This window comes from Haliotis rubra, unplaced genomic scaffold, assembly GCF_003918875.1.
Source record: "Haliotis rubra isolate DU_JTF1 unplaced genomic scaffold, ASM391887v1 Scf42, whole genome shotgun sequence".
Classification (NCBI taxonomy): domain Eukaryota; kingdom Metazoa; phylum Mollusca; class Gastropoda; order Lepetellida; family Haliotidae; genus Haliotis; species Haliotis rubra.
Genome location: NW_025767102.1, coordinates 2,467,931 through 2,491,336, shown reverse-complemented (window position 1 = coordinate 2,491,336; position 23,406 = coordinate 2,467,931). Strand labels below are relative to the sequence as shown.

Genomic DNA, 23,406 nt, shown 5'->3' with positions numbered 1-23,406 from the left:
TGTGTACAGTCAATGAGAGTATGAATGTTATATTGTGTACAGTCAATGAGAGTATGAATGTTACATTGTGTACAGTCAATGAGAGTATGAATGTTACATTGTGTACAGTCAATGAGAGTATGAATGTTACATTGTGTACAGTCAATGAGAGTATGAATGTTATATTGTGTACAGTCAATGAGAACATGAATGTTATATTGTGTACAGTCAATGAGAGTATGAATGTTATATTGTGTACAGTCAATGAGAGTATGAATGTTATATTGTGTACAGTCAATGAGAGTAGTGAGTGAGTTATATTGTGTACAGTCAATGAGAGTATGAATGTTATATTGTGTACAGTCAATGAGAAGTATGAATGTTATATTGTGTACAGTCAATGAGAAGTATGAATGTTATATTGTGTACAGTCAATGAAGAACAGTTAACCAGGTAGATGTTGTTATATTGTGTACAGTCAATGAGAGTATGAATGTTATATTGTGTACAGTCAATGAGAGTATGAATGTTATATTGTGTACAGTCAATGAGAACATGAATGAATACAGTCAATGATATGAGTATGAATGTTATATTGTGTAAAGTCAATGAGAGTATGAATGTTATATTGTGTACAGTCAATGAGAGTATGAATGTTATATTGTGTACAGTAAATGAGAGGATGGATGTTATATTGTGTACAGTCAATGGGAGTATATAAGTTACACTGTGTACAGGCAATGAGAGTTTAAATGTTATATTTTGTACAGTCAATGAGATTATGAATGTTACATTGTGTACAGTGAATGAGAGTATGAATGTTATATTGTGTACAGTCAATGAGAGTATGAATGTTATATTGTGTACAGTCAATGAGAGTATAAATGTTATATTTTTTACAGTCAATGAGGGTATTAATGTTATATTGTGTACAGTCAATGAGAACATGTTATATTGTGTACAGTCAATGAGAGTATGAATGTTATATTTTGTACAGTCAATGAGAGTATGAATGTTATATTGTGTACAGTGAATGAGAGTATGAATGTTATATTTTGTACAGTCAATGAGAACATGGGTTATATTGTGTACAGTCAATAATGCTATGAATGTTATATTGTGTACAGTCAATGTGAATATTAATATTATATTGTGTACAGTCAATGAGAGTATGAATGTTATATTTGTGTACAGTCAATGAGAGTATGAATGTTATATTGTGTACAGTCAATGAGAGTATGAATGTTATATTTTGTACAGTCAATGAGAGTATGAATGTTATATTGTGTACAGTCAATGAGAGTATGAATGTTATATTGTGTACAGTCAATGAGAGTATGAATGTTATATTGTGTACAGTCAATGAGCGTGTGAGTGTTACACTGTGTACAGTCAATAAGAGTATGAGTATGTACCCATGTGGGGAATTGAACCCGGGTCTTCGGCCTGACGAGGGAACGCTTTAACCACAAGGCTACCCCACCGTCCTTCCTAGCTAGTGATTGTACGGGTATTTGATAGTGTCTAGGAAATGACTGTATGAGTTGCATTGTGTGGATCTAATGAGTATATGGGCGTCTAGTCAATGTGTATATGTTACATGCTGTTATCAATCAATATATGAGGGTTACTATGTTATTCGTCAATGGGAGTATGCGTATATGATTTTATATATGGTACCTTGTGCTTCGTGAGAATGGCTGAGCATTGGAGGGGTACACCCATCATCTTGTGTGGATTCCATGTCAATGAGTCAGCTCTGCAACAGACAAAGCAACGTCAACATAGTAATTTGTGTTACACAAAGTCACACTTAAATTCCATGACTGATAGTGTTTACCCAAGGTATTTTAGGCAAGCACATCGACCTGCCCCTGTTATTTGGCGCCCTGCCCTGTTATTATTATCTTTTTAACACAAGAATTGATTTCTTTTAGTTTCTATTTCATGTTGAAGTTAAGTGAAATAGCTATGCTCTTTGAGTCTTAATACTTGGAAATCTGTCATTGCATGCCATTTTAAGGTTGGGGGTGCCCTTTTTAAACTTCTTTGCCTTGCCCATTATGGATCCTGGTTGAAACACTACCTGAATACACTGTACACACGCTAAATAGTCCGATAACATACAAAACATTTTTTAAATAAAATGAAATAAACAAAATGGAAATGATAAAAACCGGTGTCACAATGACACCCGCTGCTAGCGTTGCACATGTCGTGTGATCAACTACAAAATAGCCTTAAAACATGTTCACCGACGAGTATGTCTTCGACCCAGCAATAGACGCGTGGGTGTACTGTAATATTACATTCCATATACACTGTAGTATATATATAAATTTTGTGTCTGTTGAAATTGAATATTTTTCACCATGTCATACGTCAATCAATAAAATAAGCGCGGTGTTTGGTAAATCACAGACTGAAAAAGCAGGAAGTTGGGAATCGATTCGACGGAAGCTTTCCCATCTATTATTTCCATGTTTTTAACGCCAAAAATGTAGTCACTGACGTAGGTGAAGGGTAAAAAGCCACCATTGATATAAGGTTAATTCAGCCATTCCCCTTCGACAGCTGATTCGATCTCAGGCTGTATTATTCAATTTTCTTCACAGATTCCACAACCACCTGTCTCCCGGATGATAAAGTACTGCATAATTTTCTCAGGAGCGGGGGATCATTACTTTTCTATCGGGGAAATCTCCTGTGTCACCGTTTTTCAATTGTTTAAGTCCACACAAGTGATTGTGCGGCAGAGAAGTCCAAACACGGCCCCCCTCGTCGTGAAAGAGGTTAGGGAAAGGATCGGAGGCATATTCCGCTCTGGAGAGGGTATCGATTACACCCGTATCGATCACGATTTAATCTGTTGCCAGATAGAGAGCTGATTGCATGAGAAGCAAATATGGACCCGTGGAGTCATAATAACGAGCTGTGATTCTAACTATAGTTATGAAGGGGCTAATTGCTATACAGTTCATTGTATGGAGTTATTGCAATGGATTCACATAAAATTGTGATATATGAGTCCAAAATAATTCTAGTAGTTTTATATGCACGGTTTTATAACGTGCGGAGCTATTGTGTAATATCCATTATTGTCGAGCGACTTTCCTCCAGTAATGATAATGCTGCTAATGTGTTCTGAAGGAACATTTAATGCCTGGATTCTGAGCTTTGCTTTGCTTTTTATCAAACGTACTCTTTCAGTTTCAGCTTATCCTAAACATGTATCAATCATTATACAATTTAGTCCACCGCTCAAAATTGTAAACATGCTCTTTCCTAAAATGTCAAGTGAATTAATATCATGTTGCTTCCTAGCAATCTGAACCTGTGTATAGAGAAGCTTCCATTTAGATCAAACCGGTTCTGTCAACGTCGTTTGTTAGTGCAGATCATATCTGTTAAAGTGAACCTGCTATCTCTAAACTAAACATGAACGTCCACAAGTTCTACACATGTCCTGATTATTGGGGAAAAGGATGCCGATAATTGGAAATAGTCCCGACGTAATCTTGCAAACATATTGTCCAGAAATGGACCTGTCTCTGAAAGGCAACATCCAATATAAAAGTGAGATGAAAGTATTAGCTTCTCAATTTAGTCGGTTACTGTTTCTGTCCACTTCCTATAGCTAAAGTGTTGTAAACAGTGACTCTTAATTTTAAATTTGTTCCTACAATTTGCGTTTTGCTCAGATTTAAGATTGGAATCGAAAACAGCTTTCGATGGTGATTTGTAAGCAATAGTGGTTTTCCAGATTTGTGCCCAGAAGAATATGCTTTAAAAATGAGTGGCAGCAGCCTTGAAACAACCGTTGATGTAAAGCACGCAATATTTGACCTTAGAGATGTTTTGAATCAATGGCGAGTTCCTGAAGGACACGAAACTACTGTTCACATTAGTAATAGACATGAAGGATGTTAAAGACGACATCATAGACACCTATTGATCTGGAACACATCGAGAACAGCTGTGATTTCTACGTCAGAGGCGGCGGTGTCATTTCGACAACGATGTATATCGATATATGATCGTCTTTCATATTTACTGACCTGTTACATGTAATGTCAATGTTTCAGGAGAAAGAATTAGCTCTGATAAAGAATAGGAAGAAGCTGTTGTCCATAAAAAGTGTCATGCATTTATGAAAAGAGTGTTAGACTGTGTGTATAGTGCCAGACCGAGGGTACTTACCAAAGACAAAAAGGTACTAAAATGTATCTCTTACAAATAAAACCGAAAAGTTGGATGCTACTGTCGTCCTCTACATCATAGGGGAGATTAATGTCCTACCTGTGTGCGCCCTGTAGAAGATGTCTGTGTTTGCGAGAAAGCAAAGCCGATCCTCCCCATGCTGCCTGAAAAAGGAGGATCCAAGCAAAAAGTAGTGATTGTATGATGTTTGTAATCAGAACAGGATAGACTTTACTACAGCCTATTACGCCTGATGAGGCCTGGTGCAAAAGATCAACAGTAAACCCAAAGGACATTCTCCCTTAGGTTTTCATTTGCAATATGGTAGCCACGCAGCAGCCACAATCTTCCCGATGCAATGTCTTGTTGAAGGGTAGAGGAATCTACCGACCCATATTTTCAAGAATTATGAAGTTGTTAGCTGAAAAGTTCTGAGCCTAATTAATACCAGTACACCCACAGCAGTTTTAATCTACAAGTCCAATACTCGCCATGTTTACAGGCTGCATTTGAACCCCTTGCGGTATCAAAGCAACTCGGTATTCTCTGTTGATGAAAATATTGGCAATAGGATGGGCTATTTGTTATGTTATCAGATATCTCCAGTTGAAAGGAAGACCTCCAATAGTCATCCACGCGGACATTGTGCCAACTATAGGGGATCCGGTTCCTCCCTTTGCCACTCTTTAGAAGATGGCAGGGGTTCGGAAGGGGAAGAGAGAGACCAGAAGAATAGTCACCTGCCCTCACAAAGGAATGTGTTGTTACAAGTGATATGACTTTGGATCAGCCAATACATTCGGCATCGTGAGGGAGCACATTTTGAAAACAGAAGCATTCATGAAGAAGGTTTCTGCGGATTCATGATCAGAAACTCTCCAGATGCATCATGTTACGTATTACTGTACAGAAGCGTCTTATCAGCCAGCCACTGTCTGACACAGTCTAGCAACTCTCAAAACAGTTGAAACATCGAACTTCTCAGCAGAAGATAGCAAAGTCTGTTCCATGAACTGGTAGTTTCAGATTTCTGGAATTTCAATGAAATCCTGCCGTTCGACTGCCTGCTGAATGACCAGACAATTAATGGTCAATATTGTGGCATTGCTAATCTGTTCTGCTCGGCAACTGCATGTAAAGCGACACAGCGGAAAGTAACTGAGCGAGTGTGATTCGTTGGTGATGACGCCATTTCTGTTGTTGACGACTTTTTATACCCTTGAGGACGCCTTGAAGATGTGTAGGGCGGAACGGAGTTTGATGAAACACAGTTAAGGGCAGACTTCATCAACTCCAATTTGGTTTGGCTCAGAACCTTTCAACCACGCTTCATAACATGAATATTTTGAGAAATGTTTACTTTCCTATCGAGATCGTCAGCTAATTTCCATTATACATAAATCTTCAAATAATATCATGACAGAAACAGAACATATCTTCCAACTAATTTTTAAAACAATATCAGCGAGTACATTTCTTTAAATGACTTTGTATACAAGGCGTTGTATTTCAAATAATTAGGGCAGACAAAGGGTGATGAAAACACTTTAGGCATTGCAAAGGTCTATTCCGTTCTGTCAGTTCTTTTTAGAAATGACAACGATTTAACACTAAAGCGAGAAGCACATTTCATTTGTTTTCGTTTCGTATCAAATAAAATATACAACTGTGTTGTAATATTTAGACAGGTGTCTTGTGTTTTCAATATAATCCCAAAGGTCCTCACATCGATGTGCAACCACATTTCATATTTTTCACAAATGTCCGCAATTGCTTCCACCGGGTCATAAGCTCCAAACACAGTTGTCCCACAAGTTGCGTTGACAAGCATAGGTCTCTTGCCATCCTGTTTGGCCAAGTTGATCTTCTTTTCCAGGTCTTCAATGATCATCTTACCCCTGTGAAAATATTGAAATCCAATACAGACAGTGCAAAACGACGTTTATAAATCGTCACAAAGTAATAATTAATTGTCTATGTCACCGTCATATAAGAACAATTGTAAACCAAAAGTCACTGTGTTCTTTAATCTGATTGGTTGAAAAAGGTGATCAAATGGTATTCGATTCCCGGAAATGCGTTGCATATTAACACATACAAATATCGCTCTCTTCATTGTATTGTTACGTCGTCAGCTGTGATGACGTCATTAAAATCATATTGTGACGTAAAGTCCAAATGACGTCACAAATGAGCAGTTCCAGATGCTACCATGCGAGAGAGCCGAAACGGCCGGCTGATGACATTTCGCTGCTGTGCCCGTACTCGATGTCAATGAGTGCAGACACAAAAACGTGTGTGGACCTTTTGGTTTACTTTTGTGTTTACAATGTCGATAAAGATCATGTGTTGGCCAATTTCCGGGTGTTATTGTGTATTTGAAGCACGGGAATTCATTTGGAACCGACGGCGTCACGTTTATCTCCTAAGTAGCGAAAGAAGTGTGTGATGTGTCATTTGTTTGATCCAGCTGCTGAAAAAATGAATGAATCACATTTGTGTACAATGAGCATTTAACCATAAATCAAAATAAATCGCAATTACAGTATCAAAATAATTACAGTGTCAATTATATATTCACCTGTATCTTTATCCAATCTATTTGCATATATATGTATATGTCTGTGTATCTGTATATATGAAATACTCGACTGCACATATATTGTAAATATCTATATGGATATATTTAATTGTAACACATATGTAACCTCATATGCCGCTGTCTGTGGCCTGAGTTGAAATATAGTTCACTTCAGTTCAGCCATCATGTCGAAATATCCAGAAATCCCATAGCATAGCATAGCATAGCATAGCATAGCATAGCATAGCATAGCATAGCATAGCATAGCATAGCATAGCATAGCATAGCATAGCATAGCTGGTAAAGACAATGGAGTAGTGAGTACGTACGAGAGTAGAAGTTCAACTACACTAAATCAGAATTAAATGCTTCCTGAGCTAGAAGCGTATGTAAACATCTGAAGAGATAGAGACATGTGAAAGCTGTGATTGGATGAAATAGTGTAAGATTTTTATGTTTCTTAAATGCACATTCATCCAGTAATAAAAACTGACCACAATTTTAAGTATTTAGTGCTGTATCGCCATGACTTTATATGCTTATTTGTATACAGATATTGTTAAGGAAGTGGCATTTTATGCGGAATGTTGATGTGCTCAGCCTCCTGTGCTCGGAATATTGGCAGGATAAGTTGGCGGGAATTTGTGTTTTTTATTGTAGTTTAAAGGCCAGAGTGTACCCATGTGTACATGGAATGGCTGTTGACAGCCTGGTTGATTTAAAAAAATATAACGTTACTATAGAAGTCTATCGGAATATATTTGGTCTTGCGTAACCTGGAAGCATGAGCGTAGAAGCACGATGGCAACCAGCCAGCTCTGGCTGGATCAGCAGGGTCGGCTCTCAGAACACCTACGGGCACCGGGGACTTCTTTCCCCTGGAATACCAATATGGTCAATCGAAACGACCACATATATTGCAGATAATACAGTCGAGCACCGTTGTGTCGAACTTTGGTAACTCGATATCTCGGTTGTCTCGATATAACATCTCGGCCCCGGCAAAATCCTTCATAATTTATCATTCTAGCACGACATTGTGTGTTACTCGATTCTGATTGGCTGAGAGCTCATCAAAACCGTACTTAAATGGCAGCTTAAGACCGCTAATTAAAGTGACCGATTCACCGCGTATGAATACAACGAACTCGTAGACCCTATTGTTTGTAAACAAACATGTCCGACATCGGCAATGTTCTATCTCGGCAGCATCTTTGGTGTTTTTGAAGTAAAAAGCGAATGGTTTGAAGAAGAGTTTCTTGACCCTAATCCCAGTGAAGAAACTACGAAGCTGGAAAATCCGTCAGCAGCTCAAATGCGGCAGTATATTCAAACCGGGTCCAGATCTACGTGTGTTGACGTCGACAACACACGTCGGCCCATACGTCCTAACCTGACCGCTTCCGTCCCGGCCGTAATGCCGCGTCCTTCCACTTCCACTGTCCATGTATCCCACATAAAACGTGGCATGTCAGGTTTTTACCAAATTGGGAATAGTAGGGTGGTTATCAACAATTATTTCCGTGAATAAAGTTAGCGGCGACTTAGACTAAGGCTTAGTCTCTGAATATATATAATTTTGATAGTAACAAACAAGCCCATTTATATTGAAAAGGAGCCCTAGGGAGACCAGAGATTCAGAACCTGAGGAAATCTAGACTTGCTTTATTTAAGGCTTTAGCACTGCAGAGAGGGCTTGGCAGTAGGGAAATTAATGTGGTTCAGGGACTGTGAGACAGACTAGCGGCGACTAAACGTAGCGAGTTGAATTGGGGCGAGTCGATTGTCATACAGTAGGGGAGATCAATAATTCGCTTGAGAAAAATCAAATAATTGTACTTGCTCACAGTATAAACTGTATTTTTATTATTTATGTATGCTACTTGTTACAAATACAAGCATAATGGTTCCTGAAATAAAGCATTTATGTTGTTGAAAATGTCTTATTTTGTTCATTAAACAACCTGTCCCTCAACGGGACGATTCCATGCGATTGCCAGGAAAAAGGCCCCTTCACGCCTTGTGTTCTTGCGCGCCAAACAGTTCGGTTTTAAAACGCTTATCAGTCGTGCTAGAATGAAGATAAAGCTACTCTGTTTTCAATGTTGCGGTCCTTTCTCTTTGATTTAAGACCGCTAAATGTTTAATTTAGCGGTCTTAAATCAACGATAAAGGACCGCAAAACTGAAAACAGAGTAGCTTTATTTCTAATTATTCAAGCTCTTTTAACTCGATACGGATGTCACGATATTTCGGATATCTCGATATAATTTCATGATCCCAACAAGCAAAATTACCCTTTTAACTCGATATTTGCAAAGAAACTCGATATTCACCCACCTTTCATGGACAAGTATCCCTCTGATCTGAGGTTGCTTCCACACGGTAACACACGGTGCGGTATGAATCCAAGGGATGCGGTAGAGTAAACTAATTAGGGCTAATTGAGTTGAAGGTGTCACTTATTTAATTAGGAATAATTAAGAAGGACTTAATTAGGAAGTACTCACTGTTACGACTAAACAGTTTCGAATCAAAACATATTGAGAAGCGTTTTGTTTTCTTTCATAGTAATATGTGATGACATGGCCTGGTCGGATGTCTCCAAGTTCGGATAACTCGATATTTTTTCTTGGTCCCATGAATATCGAGACATCGGTGCTCGACTGTATGAAGTATGTGTATGCTCCGAATGCTTGAACATACCTTTGGTCACATTTAACTGATATCACATTGTTGGTACCAATTCCCAGAAGTCCAGCTGCTCTCCTCAGAGAATAATGGCTCTGAAACGAAGAATAGAACTTCGAATCAACTCATTTTTTGTATATTTCCACTCAAAGCAAGATCGTCTATGCAATCTGAAACAGGCAATAAGAACCTTTAATCTTAGAAGTTTTCTTACAAAACACCTTGGTACCAACATTGACGTTAAAATCTCTCCCAAAACACCAATAACAAATCGAGAAATGGCATTCTCCACCGCATTTTCAGGGGAAGTTAGATTCTGCTCTAACTCTAAGACAGAGCGGGAATTCTAAAAATAAAGGTTAATGAGGGACGGTGGTTTTGAGTTGATTTTAATCAACGTATTTGTCCCATATGTACTAATAAAGGAATAGAAGAAGAATTTCATGTTATTCTTATATGTGAATGTTATGATAATCTAGGAAAATGTTATTTACCACAAATGTACAAAGGCAATCCGTATATCGATAAATTTCATCACTTGTTATCTTCTACATCAACTGAATCCCTAAATAAATCTTTGTAAATATTTATGTGTGAGCTTTGAGCTATGACAGCGGCTGGTCAATGGATAATGTATTTGTATTTCACCATGTCCCTTAGGCTATAGTACACGTGTTTACAATGCACCAATGCTATATTCATCATTGTAATAATTATTTGTATCTTTGTATAAGGGCCGGAGGCCTTCATACGAAATAAAGACTTGGACCCTGTCATTAGCGCAATGACCCTACAATAACAACAGAAACACACGCAAAAGCAAGTCCGTTATTGAAGAAAAACATAGAACATACCCGCATGAAGGTATGATATAATTCAGTATAAGGCATTATCTAGTATCACTGAGCATCAACTTTGGAAATACCCCTACGTGTCTCACAGATATATGAAAGCTTTACTCAGGGCTAAAATATATTGAAACCCACGATGAAACAACTTTTGAGTCGTAAGAAACCCACGCTCCGTATCAGGTAAAGCGACACGTAAATTATTATAGATAATCTAAACATATTATGTATATATGAAGATTACAATGTGACTGTACATGTACTATGTTAACATATGTGCACACCCGAACTCTCCCTTTGGATCCGCCCCTGATCAGTATAGTCACTTGGTGTATATTAACCATTAATAAGCACCTTGAGCTTTGTCAGTAAGTCGTTGTTATAAAGGTTTGCTAAGATTTGGCCACGGTTTATCGAAACAAACTTAAGTCTGAGTTTTGACTTAAGTTAACGTTTTCACTCAATTTTGAGAAAACACGGGAAAATGTATTTCCCGGAATAAACTGAAATCGATATTTAATTCAAACATAGTAGACAATTTAGGTATAGTAGATAGGTTACTCAAGTTTGTTTTGTTTTGTTTTATAGAAAATCAGCTGTTTCATATTGTCAAACTGAAATTTGAGTAAAAACTTGAGAAATCAGGTCATGGTCACGCGTATTGCGATGCGTCTGACACAGCAATGATGTATATATACTTATGTCAAAAATATGAAACGTGTTGCACCGACTATAATATGTGCAACTAAATACTTAAACTCTGTGGACAGGTGTTCTATGTACCATGGGCCAATGGCCTACATGTACCCCTTGCAAATAAACAAATACTCTAATACACAACCATTACATCATATATTCCTCCTCACCACGGACAGGAAACAATAATTCAATAACATACAATCCACAATTTTCAGCTGAAAGTCACCTGTTCAGACACAAACAACACCGGTTGTGTGATGCCAACCATCCCGTCTTTCTTCACGTCCGGATATGTGCGGTGCCGCGCCATCAAAACCCCATAAAAGTTGGAAACAGCGCCACCTAACGGAATATATGCATGCTACTGTATTCTGAAGACAATAGTGGTTGGATGTATTGTGCTATATTAACAGTGAAGGTAAACAGCCATTATCGATAGTCAGCGACAACTGTAGAGTTACAGTTATTTATTTGGTTATCTTCATATAATTACATACTTACAATAATTCCATTTAGAGCCTCAATATACTTCCCATCAAAACTTTAGACTCACTAGTGTAAATGTAGCCACTTACTTCAGGCAACTGTTCTGAACTAGATTTTGCAAAACATGCCATACTGTTTAAAGGTACTGTTTACACATGAACTGATGTATTGTAAAACATATTCGTAAGTCGAAAAGATTATTCTCATGAGTGCAATAAATGATAAAAATCAGTGAATATTGACGAATTCTTAACAACACCTTACACTAAAACGCAGCTGTTCGCATGCACGACATTTGCACATGCTTTTCAGCAATTTGATGCATGATCCTCGTGCAATTTATCTGCATAAGGTTTGCAGATGGTTCCACTAAGTTAGTGGAGAAATCTATATTCGATGTAACCGTATATATATATACATAACATATAGTGAGTGTTTTAAAAGAGTCTAAACTTTTGATGGGAAGTATAGAAAGAAAAGGATATGACAGGGAAGGACGAGACCGTGAATGTCATAAAGCTATGCACATTTCGATGCAAGATATCAATTGCTCACTTTTGACTCATCCTAAATTGGTGGCATAACACTGGCAAATATTTGAAATAGAAAATTAATTCAATTTTTCAATATCATTGTGCCTATACTTTAGCTGAAAATGATCAAAATTTGGAAACGTATCTTATGTTGGATGACAAGATATGACCACCACTCACCGGGAGCAAATATTCCGTCACCTTCTTCCCATCCAACAAGGCTGCGCATTCGCTGCAGTATTATTTCTTCCATAAGCGTAAACACAGGAGCAACTTCATACGTAAACCTAGAAGACAATATTCATTCTTTTTATAATTCTTTCTCGTGCATTCTATTACCAAAAAAGCTGCCGAATTATATACGTTAATTATAAAATTTGTTTGACTTGAAACATTGGTAGCAAACAAGTTCTACATGTTTCCCCATTTTAGTTCCAAAAGAAAGAAAATGATGTCAAAAGGTCATTTATTTCACCCCGCACTAAGCAATGTTACAGCTATATTACAACGGACAGTAAATAATCGAAACTCGATCAACCAGTCAGGAACCTCATATTACTAACAAAAGTCCATGTTAGTCCGAATCAGTGCTCTTAATCACTGGATTGTCTGTTCCAGACTCGATTATTTACAGTCCGCCGCCATATCGTTGGAATATTGCTGAGTGTGGCGTTAACTAACAAGCCACGTCAAGGTAGAAAAACACGCATGAAACGTTTGGAATATTTCCTGACCCGGTTCTGCGACAGGCTTAGTTATACTTACATGTTACTGTTGGCTGTTGCAGCAAGCCACTCCCCGGCGACGCCAATAACATCCACTCCGGTTCCAAGCTGATTGAGAAATCTGGGATGACCTGCAAAATGACACTCTGGATTGATTTCTTGAACATGGTATCTTTGTCTTGCTGTCTTAAACGCCAACGCTGGACGATTAGAAAACACAACATTCTTTCGATATCAGCGATGAACAGGATGAATAATATTCAAATAATTTCAGTTCAGCATTCGTTGCCTGTCAGCTTCTGCAGATGTTAACCTGGATGAATTATCAACATTTATTGCCTCAACCGATGATGTGATCGGAATGATGTGTTTGTTCGTTGCTTAACGCTGCAATCAGCAATATGTCAGCTATATGAATGTACACAATCCAGTCGATCAGGCAATCAGGGGATTAACATCATCAGCATCAATCTACACATTTGGGCTGCCATGGCATGCATCATCTGTGTAACCGATCCTGACCGCCCGATCCCAATGGTCGCTATTTTCCTCTTATGCTGAAGATAAAATCTAGTGCTGATTTTGATGGGGAAGGAAATGCTATGCAATTATACTATAACGTCTTCGCCAAATAAATATTCTTGATATATCTGAAACCGATTCCACTGGGCGTGTATTGTACCATCACCAACAAGTAAGACTAAGTATTAAGCATTATCAAACATTGCAATGAAAATCCCTTGAATAGGAGAATCGAATCCCTTCTGCTGGTATTTGACAGAGGTTCAAATTTGAAATACTATACGAGATAAGTGACTGAGTGAGAACGTGGAGGTTTAACCAGTCTTCTCTTTGGAAGAATTGTAGCTGAAGGTATTATCTGAACAGAATCCTCATATACATTATATTACAATTTTTACTTTGTCTTTGGATGTAGTGTTGTTGTCGGAATGTTGATACTTCCAGAATGACAACCGCTTAAAAATCAAAGTCCCTACTCTCTGCTTGAAGGTGTAAGGGCACGGAGTTTGAAAATCTGAGTCAAGTCAGGACAACTTTAAAGTCATCTAATCAGCGTCATGTAAATTCTCTTTACGCGTAAACAAAGCATTCATGTAGAACACCTTATTGAACGAACAAGTTCCAAAAGCAAAGTATAGTGCAGCGGTATTATACCGTTGTGGATATATTATACATCCTGAAGTTTCTGACCGCCGTGGCATCTGTGCACCGAAGGTCTATTTGTGCACTGTCTGGGCTTTAATTTGTACATATCGACATTTTCCAAATCGAGCTGGTAACAAAAGGGACGTTAACAGAATCGATTTAGAAAAATGACATCTGATTGCAACAAGGATTCCCAGATCCTTCGTTTACAGGGCCAGGTCATGTTTCGCTCGCTGTTAACGCAGGTTCTGGGAAAGTTTTGTGAGATCGCCAGGCAGGGAGGTATCGGAGAAAATGGTTTGTATTTTATGCAGTTGGTGGAATGACGTCCATAACAATTTGTTTTAAGCGAAATTATTCATTCATATTTACCTCTTAAGGTCAACGCCACATACAAGGTCAAGGTCAAGGTCGCTTGTACGGTCAAGGTCGTATATCTGTCATTAAGAGAGGTAAACGAGTTCAACAACAGGTTCAAGCGTCTCATCAGACGCAATGTGTTGAATTCGTTTTTATCTTCACGACGAGATAATGCTTTCCTGCCCACCTGATTTAACACAGTACTTTAGCGTCTCTTTGCAGTCGCTGAGTATCTGCTCCAGATCTCGTGGACTCTCGTGGATGTCGAGACAGTGCGCCATCATCTCGCGGAGTTGGTGAGGATGGTGGAAATCAAGGACCTTTCCTCCTCTGTCTTTTTGTTTCACCAGATACTGTTGCAGGACGTCAGCTATTTCGTGGAGGAAGCGGCACATCTTCTCCGAACCGCCAGACTTAAGGAAATCTGTTGTCAGGTATATGCACTGTTCCATTACAAATGTTTTTAAATCGTTGTTTAACGCCACAATCAGCAATATTCAAGCCATATAACAGCGGTCGGTAACTAAATGGAGTCTGGACCAGACAATCCTGGGATTGACATCATGAGCATCGATCTTAGCAATTGCGAGACGATAACAAACATGGACCAAGTCATCACCCTGGCCACCCGTTAGTCGCCTCTTACAGCAAGCATGGGTTGATGAAGTCCAGTTCTAACCCGTTGTTCTACTGTACATCAACGCCATGAACATCACAAATGTAATATAGTAACTACAGAAATATTGTTCACACAATTCGCATGTTTAGTCTTGATTTGCACATTTGAAAGTTCCTAATGACTTAATTGTATGGAAAGCACATAACTTCATTCAGTTCTTATTCATTATAATACAAAGGTAGAGGTATGGCCAATGGGTTGGCTTCCAATGTTTCTATTATTTGAACAGATCTTTGATCAGATCTAACGTTCTTTAGAAGCTGACAAGTGATTTGCAAAAGTGGTAAATAATCATCTTTGATCCAGGACGTGCACAAAGTTAAAACGTTTCCTTTCTGAAGTTCGAAGTCTTTAGCCCTATTTCACTTCCTATCATGGTGTTCAAGTAATAAAAGTGTAAAACGGAAAATAATCAAAGATACAATTTCAGCTGAAAGAACTATATGTCCGCGGTATGGTTAGTGTGTAATTTAAATAGTTTTCCGATAATACAATCAACCAAATCAGACTGATTCCTTGTTTTTGAGTTCGTTCACTGCAATGGTTTATGTGCAGTTAGTACAAAACCCGGTGAGTGCAAATGACTCATTGGACATCAGTTGTTAATAATATGTCCTGTAGTTTGAACTGACCAATGTCATAACTCGCAGATCATTACTTCTAAATTAATCGTTGTTTCTTAGACTTTGTCTATCACGTTGTGTGAAATATATATACAGGGATCCACAATTCGGTATTTAAGGAGCGTGTATTAAACACATTTTGTTAGAAGAGGAAGGTTTATAAAATAAAGATTTTGCATGTACAAAGAGCAAGTTTTTAATGTTTATTAGTTCCACAGGGATATAGTGCAATGTTTTATATTTACCAGTTGCGAACATGCCCTCAAATTCTGACCAATCAGGGCTGCGGCAGAACTTGGAAACCCTGTTTTCTGACGTCATTGGTGGTCTGAAGGTTAGCTCTGAAGCCATTGATTTGGTAACGTCATCGTTGGCAGTCGTCATAGTGTTTCCTTCCAAATGTTTAGGCTCTTGGACGCTTCTTGCTCGTTTTAACTTTTGAAATACCCCGCAATCAAATGCCATATCTGAAAAAGATCATGTAGTCACGACATTTGCTTCTTGAAAAATACAATCTTGGAATCTTTTCAAAACATCATAAAGGGAATAAGCTGTGTCAACTTTGAAGTTAACAGCATCACTGACATATTGGAGAGTTTAACACAATAGGTCTTGTGAATCCTTGAGTCCTGCAAGATTCAAAGACAACGAGTAGTTGTGAACAAAGCGACAAAAGCCTTTCCACATAAAAACTGTGGAAAAAAGCTAAAACCTTTGTCTATTGTACAATTCCGACTATATCATGAGAATGTGTTTATAAAAAAATATTACTATCAAATAGTGTCGATAAAGGTGCCCCACCTATGACATCAATCATAAATGCTTGCAAAGGCATGTCAATTATTCTCCTTGAAAAACACGAGTTAGTGAGTTTAGTTTTACGCCGCACTCAGCAATTTTCCAGCTATATGGCGGCGCTTGAAAACACAAGAACGTGTTGTACAAGTCCTAATGGGGAATGGCAGCGGACATAATTTTGAGTCACTGATACTTCAAATTTAGAAATGTCATCCCGTCTGTTATGTTCGTTGGTCGATACATTGATTATGGTTCTCAATATATTGCTTAATTATTACTACATTACCGATTTTACCTTGTGGCGCATACGACGATATGGACATGAATTTACTTCCACATTTGTTTTTGAATACGACATTCATTGATATTCACCATAATTCGCTTCTTCATATCCATCTGATGAAACAATCACACATGCAGTACTAAATCATTCACATCAAACGGTAAAAAATATAGTAACAAGATTTCTATTAAAATCCGTTTCCCATTGCTGTCACAGCTTGCATGAACTAATACATTTCTGCTGTACGTTGATACACATGGATTACTGACGTGTATTGTTGATGATAATTTGGTTATTCAACCAAGAGCAATGCGAATATTTCTGGAAACAAAATGAAGTTAAAGATGGATAACCTATTTACTATTTTTCCAAATAATATATTCCAATCCCGAAGATTAGTCATCATTCAGGTCTTTTATAAACTGGTGTTCATGGAGCCCATGGTAAATACTTAGAAACCCGAAAAAATGAAAGGTGTATGTATCCTGAAGATGACACGCAATACCAACTCACATCATGTGTGTTGCGTGCATACATCAAAAGGTGATGAGTTTGGTTTTACACCGCTTTTAGCAAAGTTCCAGCAATATCGCGTTTGGAGACACCAGCTGGAAATGTGGGGAATCGAACCTGGGTCTTCGGCGTGACGAGTGAACGCTTTAATCACTTGCCTACCCCACTGCCCCTCAAAAGGTGATGCAACGCTTAAACATCAGAGAACAAGGACTGTATTACAGCGATTGGCGGTTTCAGTTCCACTTTGAAACTTGATTTCTCCATATGGAATGTACTCTCTCCCTGACGAATGTGAACCTGATGCAAGCAAGCCATTTAAAAAGGCGAGGTCAGCATGTTTATTATGTTTCCCTGAATATTGCCAATCACATTGCTGTCAAAAGGGACAGAAAATTTAATAACAAAACTGGTTACACTGTCTTTATCAAAAAGGACAAGATCAGAAGTTTTCCTAGGCTGTAATGGCCTATTCCAATGATGTTTAAGCACAATTTTCCATGTTGACATTCTCTTTGAGAATCACAATTCGGGACGTCTCCCAGGAAGAACTGCCACGTCGAACCCACCAGGAACTTTCCCGAGGAATTATAGGCTCCCCACCACAGCAGCCTTTTGAATTAGGGTCAGAATAACTGTGTTCCTAACGGCAAGTCCAGGTACTCTCCCAACATCAGTCTAGAGATTAAGAGGTACGAAATCCCAGGCATTAAGAACAACAACTTGGTGCTTGTGATGCAAGTGTGACACAGAATAAGCGAAATATCAGCCATGAATTTCCTGAATCTTGTCAGTCACATTAGTGTCAAACGGGACAGGCCATTCAATGGTATAAATTATATCATTGAATGTATCAAAAACTACAAGATCAGGCTTATTAGCCTTGATGCGTCTAATGCTATGTACGGCTCTATTCCCGAGAAATATCATTACCCTTTTCCTTCTCTCCCTCTACATATTCTAATCGTACAACGGATGGACCTCAACCTCAAGCCTGGCAAAGAAGAACGAGCCACGATCATACCAGGTTTGTGTTTGACAAGGTGTTGGGCAGTCGCATTAAAGGTACATCATAATCTACATTTCATAGTTATGTGTATGTACTCACCATTGCATCACCACAACCCGTTACCGCAGCATGTTGGTAAAATGGGATAATAGCTGGAAGTCCATTATGCTAAAGTCACACATATTTAATTAAAAATTAAAAATAAATTTCTTTTGGTGTCAGAATAGCTGTGACTACAGATTATATATTAAATCAACGTATTAACAGTAAATCATATAGTGTCAGAAGAAACTCATTTAGATACCACCTGTTGCATGATAGTAATAGCCTCAATTATATTTACAACCTGCTACTATGAGTGATTTCCACATTTGCTTACAATCCACGAAATATCTTGACACTGCAGCTTCAGCCGATGCCAAAATTGAAGAAAACAATATTTGATAATAGAGCTTTTATCAAACTTTCTTCTAAATTGAAGAAAATATGTCAAACTTTGACGCATCCGTCACGGCACCAAACGCGGAATTTATATCATTGAGACAAACGAAAAAACAGTATAAAATACCTGCCATGAACGGATTTGCGTATATTTGTCAATATTTCTATCTTTTGGCATTTATTCCATATGAATCTATATCGTTGAAACATATTCTCATTGTATGTATATAACCTATGCACAACCACTTTGCTATACATGCTATGAGCAGATTTGTAGAGACTTCCAAGCATCCATTCAACTGTTGATACCCCAGTAAATGCTGGATTAAGGAGTGTTCCCAATACATTCCTTTTAATTGTAATAAGAGCTGAAATTTCCGAATCTTTTCTAAGTTTCTAGCGATGGAAATATGGACATTTCCTTAGATGGGAAAACGTTTATGAATTATTAAATATTCAAATGTTTCTATGCCTTAGAAACATGTATCATTCCGTACAAACATACAGACATAAAAGGTATGTATAAGTACATGTTTTTAGATGAATACAGGTTTGTCCAACATCTTACATACTGGGTTCAAGTTGTTGTTGTTTTTACACAAATGCCGAGACCTTTGCCATCAAGGCTCATATGACATAATTAAGCTTCTTCAGATAATTTTTTGGGTAAGTAAAACCATTCGGTCCATTCGGTTACCAGCTTAATTATTTGCCTGCAACAGGTTGTCGGTTCTTTATGCCCATTCACATTGGGGTATGGAATTGTTGTGTTAGATATGCAATGTATTATTACTCTCTTTCAGTTCATTTACACGATAGAAACATTTTTGTAGTGTGTTACAACATATGATTTCCACCATAGCTATAAAATCTCTTCAGTAATAAAACGTAATCCAAGCTAATTTTGTTGTCCATTGTACGATTCTGATTTCATATTAGGAATTTCTATCAAGTAGAAATGGTAACGGCTGCTTTGCGAAAATGGGAGCACATTCTGTTCCATCGTTTGTCTGCGTGGATAACACACACAAAGGGTAGTCGCCAGGAAAACTACCTAGACAATATGGCACAAGTGAAAATAGGGTGATCTCATTCGTTACTTATGGAGTACACATAGTCACAAAATAATCGATTAAAACACACACACGCTCTCTCTCTCTCTCTCTTGGACTTTTGTGACTTTATCCTCAAAGGGGGTTAAAGTACTGTAAAAGTATTGTCCTCCTGAGAGGGTACGTAAGTCCCAAAACATTCGAAATATACTAAAACTTTCCACTTTTTTAATCGTAGAATACATGACTTTTTAATATATGGCTAGATTTGCTAAATTGCAAACGGCTGAAGGGATGGTGTAAATCCAGCTAGGGTCCAGGGAAGCAAATGTACTGTAAGTCCCCATGGTCCCTAGTATGGTGATCTACCTTTAGTTGTTGGCTATCTATAGCCTGGTTTTATATTGTATAGTTAATATATCTTAGACTTAATTACTAGTTTTAAATTTATATCTGTGATAATCTAGTTGTTTTACTCTCCTTCGTTGACAGAATTCTATAATTTACTTTAAATTGTTAATATATTTATAACTTGATTTAGTCACGATATGGCTGAAATACTGCCGATGTAACTTAAAATTTAACTCACTCACTCACTCTTGGACTTTTGATGAACGCTAGAATTGCACAATTGAGGGCTTTTGCATTGCAGAAGTTGTTTGGAAAATAATGTGGTTCACGGACTGTGAGACTAAGGGCCCAGCTGCGCAGAGCGAATATGGCTGGCACAAGGAGGGACGCACATTTTAAAACCCTAATCTCACAGTACCATAACTTGTTCTTAAAGAAATAGATCTCAAACTGAAAAATATATAACACTTGCCATATGAATGCTATCATTTATAAACAATATTACGAGTCAGATTTCAGACATGACCTTGGGAAGTGCCCTTTGTTCCATGATATTTTTACATTCCATGACATTTTCTCTCTTTGACTTTCTTGGACTTATGGGACAAGATTCCCGCTGACGCCATCTGCCGACTGACAACGTCAATGAGGAGACGAGTGTTGGCTTGTATCTATACCTAGGGTGGTCACACTCGCTATGCCCTGACTCCTGTCTCAATTATTGACAGATTTGTGTAGTTTATCATTTTGAACCCTTTACTCTTTCCCGGTGAATTGCGACACACGCAAGACCAGCATTACAATGAATTTCAAGTCAAATTATTGGAAAATAATTTCTGTTTGTAAAATAATTATCATAAATCTCACATACGTCTTTGTTAAACTTTCCATTTTTTGGTCAAGTGAAGTGAAACTTTCTTTTGCCCGGTAGTTTACATGCTGTCCAAAACGTATATTTATGTACACATAATTCGTCCATTTGAATGATTGCTTTGGGTATGAAGTTTGTATGTGACTTTGCTCCTCCTTGTTCTGAATCATCCTAGTAATTTAGGATTACTGATATAGTTAAGAAAGGATAAAATAACCTGTTTACGCCACAGTTTTATTCCACTGCTTAATGTACGCACGAGTGCACACATCCAGGTTTTCATTTTAACTAATGTGGGCCAAATATTTCACACCCACGTTACGCTCGGCTGAGTACAAGAAAGAAACGGAAACTATACATACAGAAAAAAAGATGTGGCGATAATATATATGAACTTATATAATTCTATAAACACTATCGTAACACCTATTTCACACTTCGCTATTTGACTCTTTTAATCAAAAAGAATAAACGACGATTCTTCCTTCTACCCCGTGTCATGCTGGTGTTCCACGTCTTTGGCGCTTACGTTTCTCTGTATTTTAATGACGGTTACGTCTTTTGATTTTTCACGCGATAGTGGGAACACATGTCCCACTTTTGTAGACATAAAACAATACCTGATATAAAACATCTGAAACCTGTCTTTAGGTTTACCTACTATATAATTCAGGTACCGGCCCAAAGCTCCTCAGGAGAAAAGCCCCTTGGTACAAAAGCCCCACGACCAAAAGCCCATCAGGACAAAAGCCCCTCGCTAATTTGAGCATCCCTGTATAAAGACCCTCGATTCAGGTATTTCATAAATTCATAAAGGAATGAACATTTCTCACTGCTTTTATATATTTTATACAGAATCTTAAGTAGGAAAACGTATTTTATATTTGATAAAGTATAATGAAACTTCCCCATTGCTTTTATACATTTCAGAAAGTGTTTTAAGTATTTTATCGTATCAATGTAAAGGAAGTGGAAACAATGTGATAATTTCTGTTCGCCACAGATAATGGATTACGCCATCAACAAAATGGATTTTCGTTCCGTCTTAGGCCACAACATTAGGTTCTGTTGATTTTTTAAATTTTCTTCATGTCATTAATCATTTCGTGTTGATTTGTTATCATTTGTTTGCTGAAATGTATTTCTTATTCACTAAAATTATTTGCTAATTATATATTAATTTATATATTATTTAGGGTCATTATATCACGAAGCAATACAAATGTTTCATGTCATTAATCATTCCTTGTCTTTAATCTTATTTTCCCATCAATACATAAAGTGAGGGGCTTTTGGTCATTTTTTCGAGGGGCTTTTGTCCCAAGGGGCTTTTGTACCAAGGGGCTTTTGCACCAAGGGGCTTTTGTCCCGAGAGGCTTTTGACCTAGACTCATATATTTAACAATAATGACCTTAACGTACCCAAGGCTACCTGTTAACCCGACTAAGGAAATACTTGGAAGATGTAAATCCCAATATACACATGGAAAAAGTACGACACCTTTGAATTTTAACCCAATGAAGCCAAATGTATTCAAGTCATAATCATGTTTGTTTGTGTGATGATTGATATTTTTCGGACGCACCATACATTGAATTCAGATATGCGCGTGTTATAATCAAAGGCAAGCTTCACATGCAATTCGTGTTACGGCCATTAAGCAAAGTTTCAATAAGCTGGTAACAGCTCGATAACTTGGAAAATCAATGGATTTCATTGTGTGGATTCCTCAACTGACAACTGCTCAAAGATGGCAAGTTATTGGTATGCGGGATGCTGGCATGTCATGAAGGCTACTGCAAGAGATGTTGGCTGTCATCCATCGACTATCAACCGATTGGGCGGAAAACATCAGCAATCTAATGACGTTAAGGACCATCAACGATCAGGTAGACGACGAGTGATAATTCCTATGGAAGATACAGCCCATTCAGAATCACAAGGCTTCACCCCTTCATGTCAAGTAGCGTTTGAAAACAATCAAAGGATCTTCCACATCGTCATTTGTCTAACAGAACGGCCCGGAATCACCTTAAATAGAGCACAACTAGCTTTGGGTCAAGATCGACGTCACTAGAATATACGTTATTGGGAAAGGTCCATTGGTTGGACGAAAGTCGATTTTGTTTGCTCAAGAATGATTGCCGAGTTTGTGTTTGGCGCTGCAGAAACACTGCAAATGCACAACGGTATATCTTGGAGCAAGTACCGTTTGGCAGGTTTTCATTGGTGTGTGCCTCTCACAATACTGTAAACTTGCTCTGGTGAAGATCAGACAAATTCTGAATGGACAATGGTACATCACTGGCATCCAGGACAGGGTTGTTGTACCACATTTCGATGACCATCTTCTGAACACAAGGCAAGTCTTTATGAGCATTACAATGTCAGGCCACATTGTGCAGGTGTGGTTCGTGATTTCTTATGTCAAAAGGCGGTAGATACTCTACTTTGGTCCGCCTGGAGTCCAGATTTCAATCCCATACATCATGTTTTGGATATTATTGATCGCAGAA

General features: G+C 38.0%; 1 protein-coding gene across 1 annotated transcript in view; it reads right to left on the bottom strand.

Moving 5' to 3' along the window:
- LOC124288569 (glutamate decarboxylase 1-like) overlaps positions 1 to 23,406 on the bottom strand; it is a 41,934-nt gene that overhangs the window by 10,741 nt on the left and 7,787 nt on the right. Inside the window, exons 2-10 of the mRNA XM_046725121.1 lie at positions 15,817 to 16,038; positions 14,457 to 14,693; positions 12,783 to 12,873; positions 12,198 to 12,304; positions 11,225 to 11,340; positions 9,467 to 9,546; positions 5,906 to 6,077; positions 4,279 to 4,343; positions 1,660 to 1,738 (exon numbers count right to left, since the gene is read on the bottom strand). Of these exons, the coding sequence (XP_046581077.1) occupies positions 1,660 to 1,738; positions 4,279 to 4,343; positions 5,906 to 6,077; positions 9,467 to 9,546; positions 11,225 to 11,340; positions 12,198 to 12,304; positions 12,783 to 12,873; positions 14,457 to 14,693; positions 15,817 to 16,036 (1,167 nt within the window). The 5' untranslated portion in view covers positions 16,037 to 16,038. The remainder of the gene's footprint in view (positions 1 to 1,659; positions 1,739 to 4,278; positions 4,344 to 5,905; positions 6,078 to 9,466; positions 9,547 to 11,224; positions 11,341 to 12,197; positions 12,305 to 12,782; positions 12,874 to 14,456; positions 14,694 to 15,816; positions 16,039 to 23,406) is intronic.